This window comes from Mustelus asterias, chromosome 24, assembly GCF_964213995.1.
Source record: "Mustelus asterias chromosome 24, sMusAst1.hap1.1, whole genome shotgun sequence".
In the NCBI taxonomy this organism is placed as follows: domain Eukaryota; kingdom Metazoa; phylum Chordata; class Chondrichthyes; order Carcharhiniformes; family Triakidae; genus Mustelus; species Mustelus asterias.
In genome coordinates this window covers 21,591,660-21,605,343 of record NC_135824.1, presented here as the reverse complement: position 1 = coordinate 21,605,343, position 13,684 = coordinate 21,591,660, and the positions used below count along the sequence as shown (strand labels likewise).

Below are 13,684 nucleotides of genomic sequence, written 5' to 3'. Positions count from 1 at the left end.
TAGTTGGCCCTACCATCATTTTTAAGTGCTTCCCATCAATTGCTGGCCATGCCTTTACCTACCTACGCTCTCTCCTCTTTTGATACCTCTCTACCCTGTGGGGAAACACTTGCTCTGCCCTACAACCCTGGGGTGGCTCAGGTTAAGTTTCAATAAAGCATTACATTAAAAAGGTTCAGGTGCGATATTGCAACAGTTAGCGGAATAATGTCTGCATTTAGTAACTGTGGCATCATAAGCTTTGGCTGGTTAAGAACCAGTGATCAAGGTGGCTGCTTGCTTGTTATGCTTTGATCTTTCCCTTCCTTCATAGTCATTGACTTCAGGAAGCGTAGTGGAGAACATGCCCCTGTCTACGTCAATGGGGGCGAAGTAGAAATGGTCGAGAGCTTCAAGTTTCTAGTTGTCCAGATCACCAACAACCTGTCCTGGTCCCTCCACGTGGACGCTATAGTTAAGAAAGCCCACCAACGCCTCTACTTTCTCAGGAGACTAAGGAAATTTGGCATGTCTGCTACAACTCTCACCAACTTTTACAGATACAACCAGAAAGAATGCTTTCTATGGTCTATCACAGCTTGGTATGGCCCCTGCTCTGTCCAAGACTGCAAGAAACTACAAAAGGTTGTGAATGAAGCCCAGGCCATCACTCAAACCCGCCTCTCATCCACTGACTCTGTCTACACTTCCTGGTGCCTCGGCAAAGCAGCCAGCATAATTAAGGACCCCACATGCCCTGGTCATTCTTCCACTGGGAAAAAGATACAAAAGTCTGAGCTGTACCAACCGACTCAAAAACAGGTTCTTCCCTGCTGCCGTCAGACTTTTGAATGGACCTACCTTGCATTAAGTTGATCTTTCTCTACGCCCCAGCTACGACTGTAACACTACATTCTGCACCCTCTCCTTTCCTTCTCTATGAACAGTATGCTTTATACTGTATACTAATACATGTGACAATAATAAATAAATCAAATCAAAAACAAAGACATGCTGGTTAGGTACATTGGCCATGCTAAATTATCTGTGTATCCAAACAGGCACTGGAGTGTGGTGACTAGGGGATTTTCACAGTAACGTCTTGGCAGTGTTTTGTGACACTAATAAATAAACTTATAAACAAACCCCCAAGTGGAAAAGGGGTGAATAAACAAATGATACCTTCTGGAGACTTTTTAGATATGTTTAAGTCACACCCATGTTTGAGAAACCCTTCATTATGAATGAATGAGAAATAATTCCAGATACATTATATTGAATACATTTATTGTCAATCCAGGAATCCTAATACACTTAAATTTTTGCCCATATATAAATTTATAAAATTTAACACATTGGCCAAATGCAGGAGTAAGTTATTTGACAATGCTTCTACACTCTAATTCCATAACCTAAAAGCATAGAGTGAGAGTATATCAATATACAACTGTTAGACATTACCTTTTTGTAGGATTATTCATAGTTTCATAATGTACAGTAAAGGAAAAAGACCAGAACACTCTCTCTTATTTACCTCAACTTTACATCAGATACAGCACTTGATATGGACCAGCCACATTTATGCATTTAATTAAAAGGCACTTTAAAATGCAAATGTTACATTTATACAGTACTGAGAAGAGGGTTTCTCTGTGAATCTTCACACTGCTCACCGGTGAGGGCGACAAAGCCCCTCTGGGTGACTGGTAGAAAGTCTGATAGTTTTAAATTATCTTAAAAACAGAACACACCCTTTCCTTTGGGTGTCGCGTACACCACATGAGTGACGGAGCAGCAAAGTTCAGTATTGTTCCTGATTTGGAGGCACAAGTTCTACCTTTCGTCACTATTATTCCTGCAGATGGACCAAGTCACGAAGAAATGTTATATAAAAGTCTACTGCGCATTATTTGACAAAAGGCACTTCAAGCTAGAATGAGAAAACCTACACACAGGTATCTTTCGGTCCAAGTTAAATGCAACATTCTCGTTCCACACTTTTTAGTCAGGAGGAGACAAAAGCATAAATACAATAAATTACAGTTCCTGCTGCACTAACACAGCTGTTGTGGTGCTTCAGACTACAGATTTTGTTTGTGGAATTATATATTTGCAAACATCCTACACGGTATGTATGCCCTCTGACCATCGCAGCATCACGGATAGGATTGTGATACTTCCATTTGGTTCGACTATAGATGTTTCATAGTAACGGGGGTTTTATATCTTGGCAACATAGTTGTTGGGGAACAATCCTTGCTTTCCTCGCAGTCGACCCGTCCACCAGCCTGAGGGATCTACAACGCAAAGAGAGAATTTAGACGCAACTTTCCCTGATAGATTGACATCTTAATTTAGAAGTTGCAAACATTAACCAAATCAAAATGTATGCATTCAATGAGAATATTGTCTATAAAAGACGTGATTGTGGATATTCAAGAAGCTCTGTGACTCATGGGGACAATCATAGAATATTTACAGGGCAGAAGGAGGCTGTTCAGTCCAGCACCGACTCTCCTATCCCTGAAACCCCATATTTCTACCCCGCTAATCCCCCTAACCTGACCCTGATTTGGAATGATTCAATCTTTTGTATAACGCAATAAGGTTGCATCCAATTTAGTGCCACACACGTCTTGAGAATCTTAATTAACGTTGAGCTCCTTGGGGTGTACACTCTCTCTGGGCAAATATGGCATTCGGAAAGATAGATTATTGACAAGGACAGCTGATTGAAACAGAGCAACGATCTGCATCTCTAGCTCCTTACAACCACTGAATTACTGTTGCAGTCACTTCTGTGGAAAACTGCAGCAGCCAATTTCTGCCCAGCAAGGTCCCATAAACAGCGGCAAGTTGACTAACCAAGTTAGCCTGCTTTAGTGTTCGTGGTTGAGGGATGAATGTTGGCTGGGACACTGAAGGCATTGCCTGCTTTTCTTTGAAGAGTGCCAAGGGCTGCCGGGATTGAGAAGAGCAAGGGAGACACTTCAAAATGTAAATGAGTTGTCGAAGTTAAGCTCGGATTAAAAAAAACTGAAAAGAAGAAGATGTTAATAAGTTAAAGGCACAATACTGCGGATGCTGGAATCGGAAACAAAAACAGAAAATGCTGGAAAATCTCAGCAGGTCTGACAGCGTAGAATCCTCACAGTGCAGGTGGAGGCCATTCAGCCCATCGAGTCTGCACCGACAACAATCCCACCCAGGCCCTATCCCCGTAATCCCACATATTTACCCCACCAATCCTGCTAACCTACGCATCCCCCGGGACACTATGGGGCAATTTAGCATGGGCAATGCACATCTGTGGGAGGAAACCAGAGCACCCAGAGAAAACCCACACAGACATGGGAAGAATGTGCAAACTCCACACAGACAGTGACCCATGTGGGAATTGAACCCAGGTCCCTGGTGCTGTGAGGCAGCAGTGCTAACCACTGTGCCACCCTGTGGAGAGAGAATAGAACCAATGTTTGCAGCGCTCCGACGAAGGGTTATGCTGACTCGAAAGGTTGGCTCCATCTCCACAGGATTTAGTAACTGTGGCATAATGAGCTTTGGCTGGTTAAGAACCAGTGAAGTGATCAAGGTGGCAGCTTGCTTGCTTGCTTGCCACTCCATTTCATCTTTCTCTTCCTTCATGGACAAGTACTGGAAAAATACAAAATGGTCTGTTCATCAGCCCAAAATTAATTTCTAACCCATTCTTTCTCATCTGCATTACTCGGTTTTGGATGGGAGGTTTGCCAAAGTAACAAACAGGAGCAGCAGATGGTGTGAGAAGTCCTCAACCCAACACTGTGAGGGTGAAGAGAGAAGAAAGAGCAGGTTAGACGGTCCATCTGGAGCTCGGGCAGCATGGTAGCACAGTGGTTAGCACTGCTGCCTTACAGCGCCAGGGACCCGGGTTCAATTCCCAGCTCAGGTCATTGTCTGTGTGGAGTTTGCACATTCTCCCCGTGCCTGCGTGGATTTCTTCCGGGTGCTCCGGTTTCCTCCCACAATCTGAAAGACATGCTGGTTAGGGTGCATTGACCTGAACAGGTGCCAGAGTGTGGCGACTAGGGGAATTTCACAGTAACTTCACTGCAGTGTTAATGTAAGCCTCATTTGTGACTACTAAATAAACGTTAGCTTTAGGAAGAACAGGAAATGGGAGATTTGAAGCAGCAATAATCCTGGCCGTCTCAATGTAAAGCAGAGACAAATCAAAATGCTTGCAATGAGAAAATGACAGGGGGGAGAATAATTACCACCTCAGTGCACGTGTATACATGCCGAGTGAGGTGGAAATTGTGCTGCGCTTGTAGTTCCATGGAAACCACTGCAGCACTTATTTGCGTGTCATTACACCAACACGTTATTAAAAATTAACACCAATCTGAATCACATTGCAGCATCTATGACATGAAACCACAGTCTGAAGCCTCTCTGATCTTGATAATAGTGGCAGTTGCAAAGGCCTGGGTTTTGCAGTTAGTGTCGAAGGTTTGATGCTCTCTCCCCCCACAAGGCTTTTTGGGGGTTTCGAGTGTTGCTTTTCTCTAATCTGGTGTCCGTTCCAGCGTGGTGCCCTCTATAGAGGATCTGAGAGAAACGTAGAGGCTCTTCAACCAACCAATCAGATTGAAGAATCCTGACTGTGACACACATGAAAACCAGGAAGCACAATGTAGGAAAAATGCATTTGATTTAAATGATGTAAAGAAAAAAAAATGAAGATTGGGAAGATGTGATTAAGAAAGAGAGATCATAGAATCCTGACAGTGCAGAAGGAGGCCATTCGGCCCATCAGGTCTGCACCAACTCTTCAACAGAACATCGTACCTGGGCCCAGCCCATGCAATATCCCCATAACCCCATGTATTTATCCCGCTAACGGGGCAATTTAGCATGGCCAATCCACCCAACCTGCACATCTTTGGAGTGTGGGAGGAACAACGGAGCACCCGGAGGAAACCCATGCGGAGAGAACGTGCAAAACTCCACACAGACAGTCATCGAAGGCCGGAATTGAACCCGGGTCCCTGGTGCTGTGAGGTAGCAGTGCTAACCACTATGTCACCGTGCCAATAATAGAGAACAAAACACACTTTTAGGTGATACCAGTGAGTGAGAACAGCAAGTTCACACTGATACATTGTTTTCAAAGCCATTTTTAAAAAAATTGCAAGATGTGGCCGTACAAATGTTTAGTGGAAAACTCCAATGTCGATAACACAAGCCACTTAATCTGCATCATAGAATCCTAGAATCCCTCCAGTGCAGAAGGAGGCCAATCGGCCCATCGAATCTGCACCGACCACAATCGCACCCAGGCCCTATTCCTGTGAGCCCCTCATGTTTACCCTGCTAATCACTCTAGGATTAATTTTAGCATGGCCAATCAACCTAACCCGCACATCTTTGGACTGTGGGAGGAAACCGGAGCACCCGGAGGAAACCCACGCAGACACGGGGAGAATGTGCAAACTCCACACAGACAGTGAGCCGAGGCCGGAACTGAACCCCGGGTCCCTGGCGCTGTGAGGCAGCGGTGCTAACCACTGTGCCACCTGTTAACTGGAGGTTAGAGAGTGTGATTTGAATTTTCCAGTTATATTTAATCCTGTTGAATGTGCAAAGAGAAAGGGAGCATTAATTGTATTTTTAAAAAAAATACTACTTACCTTCCTTAACTATTTCTATAACATCATCAGCATTGAAGCTAAGCTCATCGGTGTCCTGAGCATCGTACGCGTACAGAGCTTTGCACTGGGGTACCTGAGGCTTGGGTTTGGGTTGTGGTTTCGGTCGCCCTCCCGCAGGGGGTGGACGATTCGCTGTATGTCTGTGTGCACTGAAGGAAGAGAGAGAGTTACTGTAACTTGCTGGGTCTAGACGTTGAACCTCCGTGGCTGGTTCACACTGCACGCATCTCTTACTCCTCACATTTCAGCACTAGGAAAGGTCAGAGGGTGAAAAACTGTCCATCAGGAGTGCCCAAAACATCGTTTGACTTTGGCAGTGACCCATGATCACGGCTCGGGGCTTTACAGGTCATGTCTGAAGTTGGAATAAACTTGACCGTCCGTTTGCAAATACACCATGCTGCTGCTCCAAGGCAGAGCGAAAGGCAGCCCGCAGAACAGCCAAGCTTTAAATCACGGTGAGCCCAGTAAGTGAGGCACAGAGAGAGCCGAGTTGTTTGCCAGGGTTACGGATGGTCATGACAGGTAGTTTGGACACTCCCGTGGAAGACAATCAGCATCAATGTCTGGGGGACAGGGAATAATTTCAACTTCCAAACATTACAATGGAAGAAATATCAGGAATATGGAATGCCCTTTAGGCCAAATACGCTCATATCCTCTTGACTGACCCCATTATCACTCTTACCCCCTGAATCCTTTCTCCAGAATCACACAACAAGCTTATTTATACTCTTCCACAGGGATTTTCCGGCCCTTCCCACCGGCAGGATCTTCTGGTTCCGTCGAAGGTGACCCACCGTGGCAGGCTCCCTGGCAGCTGGACGGGCGAGCCACACAAAATGCCGTAGGTATCGGCGGGACTGGAAGATCCGGCCAACGGGGAGCTTCCTCTGTCGATGGAAGACACGCCTTCAATCCCAGCCCCTCCTTCTCAATATGCTCTTCAAGTCAAACACACCTTTCTTCTATATCGCTCCCCCCCCCCCCCTTCCGTTTCAATATTCCTCACATCCTACTTATTAAATTTGTCCCTTGGTGTTTGAACCCTTTGCCACGATTTGTCTAGATCTAACTTGGTTAATCCCCTTCAGAATCCTGAAAGTTTACAAAGAAACAAATTGAGAAATAGTCGTTCTATTGAAGAGTTTGGTCCAGACCTTTCCAGCTTCTGTAGTTTAGTTAATCATCGCTCTCCCAGCATATGTCCCTGACTTGGCGCAAGTTCTTGTACCCGACATGATCAGCCACATGGGCTGGAACTCTACCGCCTCGCCCGCCCAGAACCGACGCTGGCGAGGGTCCGACAACGGAAATCTCCATTGACCTCGGGAGGCAATTTCCAGTCTCGCCCGAGCGAGGTCGTAACGTCCCGCCCATGCAGCGTAAGCTCCCTCCAATAACCCAGAAGAGATACATTGGCTCTTCCCCCCCCCCGACTAACCCCCAAATCCCAGGGAAGACGGAACCTTCAGAGAATCACTCAGCCCAGGAGGTGCCCATCATGTCCCTACGCCAGTCCTTTGAAAGCTTTCCAATTAGTCGCAACCTCCTCCTGCTTTCCTGCAATTTATTTCCTTTTCCCGTAGATATCCAATTCTCCTTTGCAAGTTTCACTTGAATCTGCTTCCACCCTTCTCTCAGACACTGCTGTCCTGATCGTAACAACTTGTTGTCCAATTATCTGTGTCTTCTGGTTACCTGACAGTGGAAACAGTTTCTCCCTCTTTACTTTCTCAGTCTTAAGCCTCGATTTCAGTGGTAGGTTTATGATTTAGAAATCCATTGAGCTGGTGGGGTGCATTCTGATATACACACGCATCTACCCTGTACCTTTTCAATAGTTAACATTTTATGTTTTCTTTTAATCATAGAATCCTTACAGTGCAGAAGGAGACCATTCGGCCCATCGAGTCTGCACCGACCACAATCCCACCCAAGCCCTCTCCCCGTAACCCCACGTATTTACCCTGCTAGTCCCCCCGACACTAAAGCCTGAATTCTACCGGCCCACCTGCCAGGGGAATCATAGAATCCCTACAGTGCAGAAGGAGGCCATTCGGCCCATCAAGCCTGCACCGGCCACAATCCCACTCAGGGGCGGAACATGGAAAGGCCCCATGACCTCGGGCGGGATTTTATGGTTTCAGGGACGAACGAGGCCATAAAACCCCGCCCCTGGGGGCAATTTAGCGTTGGTCAATCCACCGAACCTGCAGAACGCTGGAGTGTGGGAGGAAACCCACGCAGAAACGGGGAGAACGTGCGCACAGACAGAGGCCAGAACTGAACCCGGGTCCCTGGCGCTGTGAGGCAGCAGTGCCAACCACCGTGCTGCCCCTTTTAGAAAGGTCTTTGCAGTAGTAATTCCGGACAGGAAACAGTGCGGTACAATATAACTCAGATCAGTGCACCAACTCAACCTACTGGAAGTGATGCTCTAAATGGTGATTGTTTTCAATGATCAGTGTATGATGAAGTCTCATTAGCAGAAATATCATTCTCCCACCACCACAGTCATGATTGACGAGGTTAGAATGGCCTCCTATATCACAGTTAGAACTACGACTAGTGATAAGCCATCAAACCTACTACATGCTTCTAAATACTAATTTAACATAATCTAGCTGCACTAAATGCAGCAGCAACAGAACCGGAACCACCACCCAACAGAATGATTCTTGACTCACTTTCCTCCGTTTGGCCGTGTCATTCCAGCGCGTTTACTATGAAAAGGAAGAGATTTTAACAGTAATTTATACACACCTGCTATAAACATGAATGCTACAAATGCTGTCACAACTCAGTGCACGTTCTGGCTATGAATAAGAGCAGCTGATGCTAACTGGGGAAAGGTTAATGCCGACATTAAAGACAGAGAAGGAGTGGAAGGGAGAAGTTACACTTGTTTTTTTTTGTTGTAAGTAAACCCAAATTGAAGACAAAAAGCAAAATACTGCGGATGCTGGAACCTGGAACGAAAACAGACAATGCTGGAAAGTCTGACGGCATCCGCGGAGAGAGAGAGAGAGAAAGGAGCCAACGTTTCGAGTCTGGATGACCCTTTGGGCTGACTCGAAACGTTGGCTCTATTCTCTCTCTCTCCACAGATGCTGTCAGACCTGCTGAGATTTTCCAGCATTTTCTGTTTTTGTCCCAAGTTGAAGACACACTGACTCCAGCTTCTTCCTTTATTAGATCCCTGCTGAATAGAATAATGCAAGTTCTATAAGTTAGCACAACAACTTAGGTGTGAGGCAAAGTTTCCTTTTGTTAAAGAATCTGGCATCACAGTTACTGCTTGGATTCATTTAATGCAGAGTTTCTTGCAACTTCAGTGCCTGAACAGAATAGAATAGAATAGAATCCCTACAGTGCAGAAAGAGGCCATTTGTCCCATCAAGCTTGCGCTGACAATAATCCCCTATCCCCATAACCCCACATATTTACCCTGCTAATCTCCCTGACACTAAGGGGCAATTTATCATGGCCAATCCACCTACCCCGCACATCTTTGGACTGTGGGAGGAAACCGGAGCACCCGGAGGAAACCCACGCAGACACGGGGAGAATGTGCCAACTTCACACAGACGGTCAACGGAGGCCGGAATTGAACCCAGGTCCCTGGAGCTGTGAGGCAACAACGCTAACCACTTTACCACCGAGCTATCCTGGAGTTTACTTTCACTCACTTACAGCTTCTCAATCTCTTTGGGTTCATGCCACTCTATCTGTAACCCCCATGACTTGCCTGGGCTTGCAAAATCTCACTAACTGTCCTGGCTGGTGACAATTCACACCTCTTTAACCTGTACTTAACCCTCTCTCCACTCACATTGTCTCTACCTGTAAAGACTTGATTACCTGTTAAGACTCGCATTCCAACCATTATCTTGTAATTGAGTCTGTGTCTATATATGCCCTGTTTGTGAACCTGAACTCTTCACTCACCTGATGAATGGGGCAGCGCTCCGAAAGCTCGTGCTACCAAATAAACCTGTTGGACTTTAACCTGGTGTTGTGAGACTACTTACAATCTCCTCCAGGTACTGCTGCAGCTTCAGGACTGGCCAGCAGAGGGCAGACCTTTCCCACTTGTCACACCGACCTCCCCTACAACCTGTCACTCACCCTAAGAATCCGGCTAAACATACATAGAGGGTTCACACCCGGGGGAAACGACGCAAAACTCAACAGTTCGATTGTTGTTCAATTGCCAAAACTATTTCAGCTGCACCACCAGCAAACCTATTTGCAAATTCCAATATTGTCTTCAGATCCCTGATCTGTACTGAGGTAGTGTAATAATTCCAGTTCGCTGGGGAGGTAAGTAACAACGGCATACATGTAACTACAATACAGAGGCTTCATTCAGCTCCTGAGAAGGTTCTGGAACAGGAACCCGAGTCCGCCAGGGTGATTCCCCACCCTGTTCCCCAATTCGTTCCCCACGTCCCATGATCCTTGCTCTGCCAATGGATCCTTAAAGGGACAACCATCACAGGTAGCTGTGGTAATTTTCATCGAACCATAGAATCCCTACAGTGATGAAGGAGGCCATTTGGCCCATCGAGCCTGTACTGACAACAATCCCACCCAGGCCCTAACCCTGTAACCCCATGTATTTAACCTGCCAGTCCTGCTGACACTAAGGGGCAATTTTGCACGGCCAATCAAATAAAACAGTGTTTAAGAATCCAGACAATAGGGACGGTAAAAGGGAATTGGGCCCGATTTCCACTCCGGATACCCCATTCCATGACCTTTTGCTGGAATGTACATTTGTGGGTGTGGAGTGAGGTTAGGATGAGGCCTTGGTCATGATGGTCGCCTGGGGAGAGCAGCTCTCGGCTCATTATTCTTACCAGAGAGTTTCAGGATGTGTGTGTTTAGGATCTCTACGCTTCCACATTTTGTTTTAAATTTAAAAGAAACAAAATACCATTTCATACTCCCATGTTGGACAGCCGCTCAACTCACACATCTCAACAAAGTGAAACAAGCTCTACCGGAGATTTCCAGGCAAGGTGCACCTCAGTGTGCAGGACAAGTTCACTCATATACTTAGAAAGTGTAGAACGAGGCCATTCGGCCCATCAAGTCTGCACTGACTCTCCAAAGGAGCATCTCACCCAGACCCTCTCCTCCGCCCTATCCCCATAACCCCGAGCATTTTCCTCTTCTGGCTACCGGTGCCATTAACAAACTCAGCCACAGTTGCTATAGGGTCATAGAGGTTTACATCATGGAAACAGGCCCTTCGGACCAACTTGTCCACGCCGCCCAGTTTTAACCACTAAGCTAGTCCCAATTGCCCGCATTTAGCCCATATCCCTCTATACCCATCTTACCCATGTGACTGTCTAAATGCCTTTTAAAAGACAAAATTGTACCCGCCTCTACTACTACCTCCGGCAGCTCGTTCTAGACACTCGCCACCCTCTGAGTGAAAGAATTGCCCCTCTGGACCCTTTGTATCTCTCCCCTCTCATCTTAAACCTATGCCTCTAGTTTTAGACTCCCCTACCTTTGGGAAAAGATGTTGACTATCTAGCTAATCTGTGCCCCTCATGATTTTATAAATCTCTATAAGGTCACCCCTCAGCCTCCTACACTCCAGGGAAAAAAGTCCCAGCCTATCCAGCCTCTCCTTATAACTCAAGGTTGTTAGATTATCCCTCACAGAAAAGCACCGTTCGAGCATCCAGAAATTTCAAAGCATTGAGATCTCCAAGTCCTTCCTCCAGGTGGAACTCCAGCCCACATCCAAGGACTGGAGCTGCAATTCCTCAGTCAATCACTGACTACCTCGAGAGATGTATCGACCCAACAAAAGCAGCCAGACTCCGTGGAGCTCCCCTTACCCTGCAGCACCCTGCTCGGGAACTTTCAGGAAGTCCAGGTTATGCTGAACGCGGGCATTCTTGTCTTTGAAGTTGGAGCCTGGCCTTGGCAGCGATGGACGGTCTGGTGTGGTGCCCTGGTAGGGTATTCTCTGACTGGGTCGGGAGTTTAAAGGTGGCCATTGAGGGCTGTTATGGGGACCCTTTATTACTCCATTCTGGTGGGAACCTTTGAACAACAAAATCGAGAGGGGATCTGTTTTAGTTATTTGAAACAAACAATAATTAGTGCTGTATTGACCATATATAGTACAGTATGGGACCATTATTGATAGAGTCTAGGATTATATATAGAATAGTACTAACATACAGTATAGGCCCATATATAGAATATTATTCTATACAGTATTGGACCATATATAGAACATATTGTATTGTAAATTCCACCAGCTGCCGTGGTGGGATTTGAACCCTGGCCCCCAGAGCATTAACCTGGGTCTCCGGAATACTAGTTTGGTGACATTCCCACTACACCACTGTCTGCTTCATTGTCCATATGGTAATTCATCACTCATCTGTTACAAAATGACATGTAAAAGAAATAAAATTACTCAAACACAGAAATCTAACTCTAATTAAAATACATGTTCAAAACAATTCCAATGCATTAAGATAATCAGGCAGTGAAGTTTCATCCAGAGGGTATATCCTCACCCATGCATCTGACTTTTGTTAAAAGCTTCTGCCAGAGGAAGACACAAACAAGTTCAGGAATTGACCTGCCCTGAACCCACAGGACTGGGGCCTTCTCTTTGAACACGACCAGCAGTAATACCGAGATACGGATGATTCTCATTGTCCACGACGCACTATACTTTCTTATTTATTTATTTAGTTAGTGTAACAAGTCAGCTTACATTAAAACGGCAATGAAGTTACTGTGAAAATCCCCGAGTCGCCACACTCCAGCACCTGTCCGGGTGACACTGAGGGAAAATTTAGCACGGCCAATGCACCCTAACCAGCACGTCTTTCGGAGGAAACCGGAGCATCCGGAGGAAACCCATGCAGACACGGGGAGAATGCGCAGACTTCGCACAGACAGTGACTCAAGCTGGGAATCGATGTGAGGCAGCAGTGCCAACCACTGTGCCACCATTTATCATCAAAATTCTTTGAGAGCAGGTTTCGTCAAGACAGACCTGCCCATCAAACACTCTTTCTCCCTGTTTCCAAAGACCTCTGTACCTTAAGTCTGCTCTCCTAAGACAGCTGTACTAGGCGAGACATCCAAAAACTACAGCTATAGAACTTAGAACAATACAGCACAGAACAGGCCCTTCGGCCCACGATGTTGTGCCCAGCTTTATCTGAAACCAAGATCAAGCTATCCCACTCCCTATCATCCTGCTGTGCTCCATGTGCCTATCCAATAACCGCTTAAATGTTCCTAAAGTGTCTGACTCTACTATCACTGCAGGCAGTCCATTCCACACCCCAGCCACTCTCTGCGTAAAGAACCTATCTCTGATATCCTTCCTATATCTCCCACCATGAACCCTATAGTTATGCCCCCTTGTAATAGCTCCATCCATCCGAGGAAATAGTCTTTGAACGTTCACTCTATCTATCCCCTTCATCATTTTATAAACCTCTATTAAGTCTCCCCTCAGCCTCCTCTGCTCCAGAGAGAACAGCCCTAGCTCCCTCAACCTTTCCTCATAAGATCTACCCTCCAAACCAGGCAGCATCCTGGTAAATCTCCTCTGCACTCTTTCCAGCGCTTCCACATCCTTCTTATAGTGAGGTGACCAGAACTGCACACAATATTCCAAATGTGGTCTCACCAAGGTCCTGTACAGTTGCAGCATAACCCCACGGCTCTTAAACTCCAACCCCCTGTTAATAAAAGCTAACACACTATAGGCCTTCTTCACAGCTCTATCCACTTGAGTGGCAACCTTTAGAGATCTGTGGATATGGACCCCAAGATCTCTCTGTTCCTCCACAGTCTTCAGAACCCTACCTTTGGAGAAGAGTTTATGACTGGAGGGTCTCCGTGAAAGGATTTTAACTTTCCAAGGTCGTGCCACTGTGTATGTCCCTTGGCCACTGCATCTGTTCACTGCTTCCTCCAATTCAACTTACTATCTACTTTGACACTATGCT

At 46.2% G+C, this 13,684-nt stretch overlaps 1 protein-coding gene across 3 annotated transcripts in view; it reads right to left on the bottom strand.

Annotated features, from left to right (window-relative positions):
* Positions 1-1,246: 1,246 nt before the first annotated feature.
* Positions 1,247-13,684, bottom strand: part of myo1ea (myosin IEa) — a 157,413-nt gene continuing 144,975 nt past the window's right edge. The window contains exons 26-29 of one of the 3 annotated variants that reach the window (XM_078241408.1): positions 11,537-11,744; positions 8,363-8,398; positions 5,652-5,821; positions 1,247-2,276 (exon numbers count right to left, since the gene is read on the bottom strand). In XM_078241408.1, coding sequence (XP_078097534.1) covers positions 2,200-2,276; positions 5,652-5,821; positions 8,363-8,398; positions 11,537-11,744 — 491 coding nt within the window. In that variant the 3' untranslated portion in view covers positions 1,247-2,199. Of the gene's footprint in view, positions 2,277-5,651; positions 5,822-6,283; positions 6,566-8,362; positions 8,399-11,536; positions 11,745-13,684 lie in introns of those variants that run through there. The other 2 variants (XM_078241409.1, XM_078241410.1) reach the window with 2 other exon arrangements.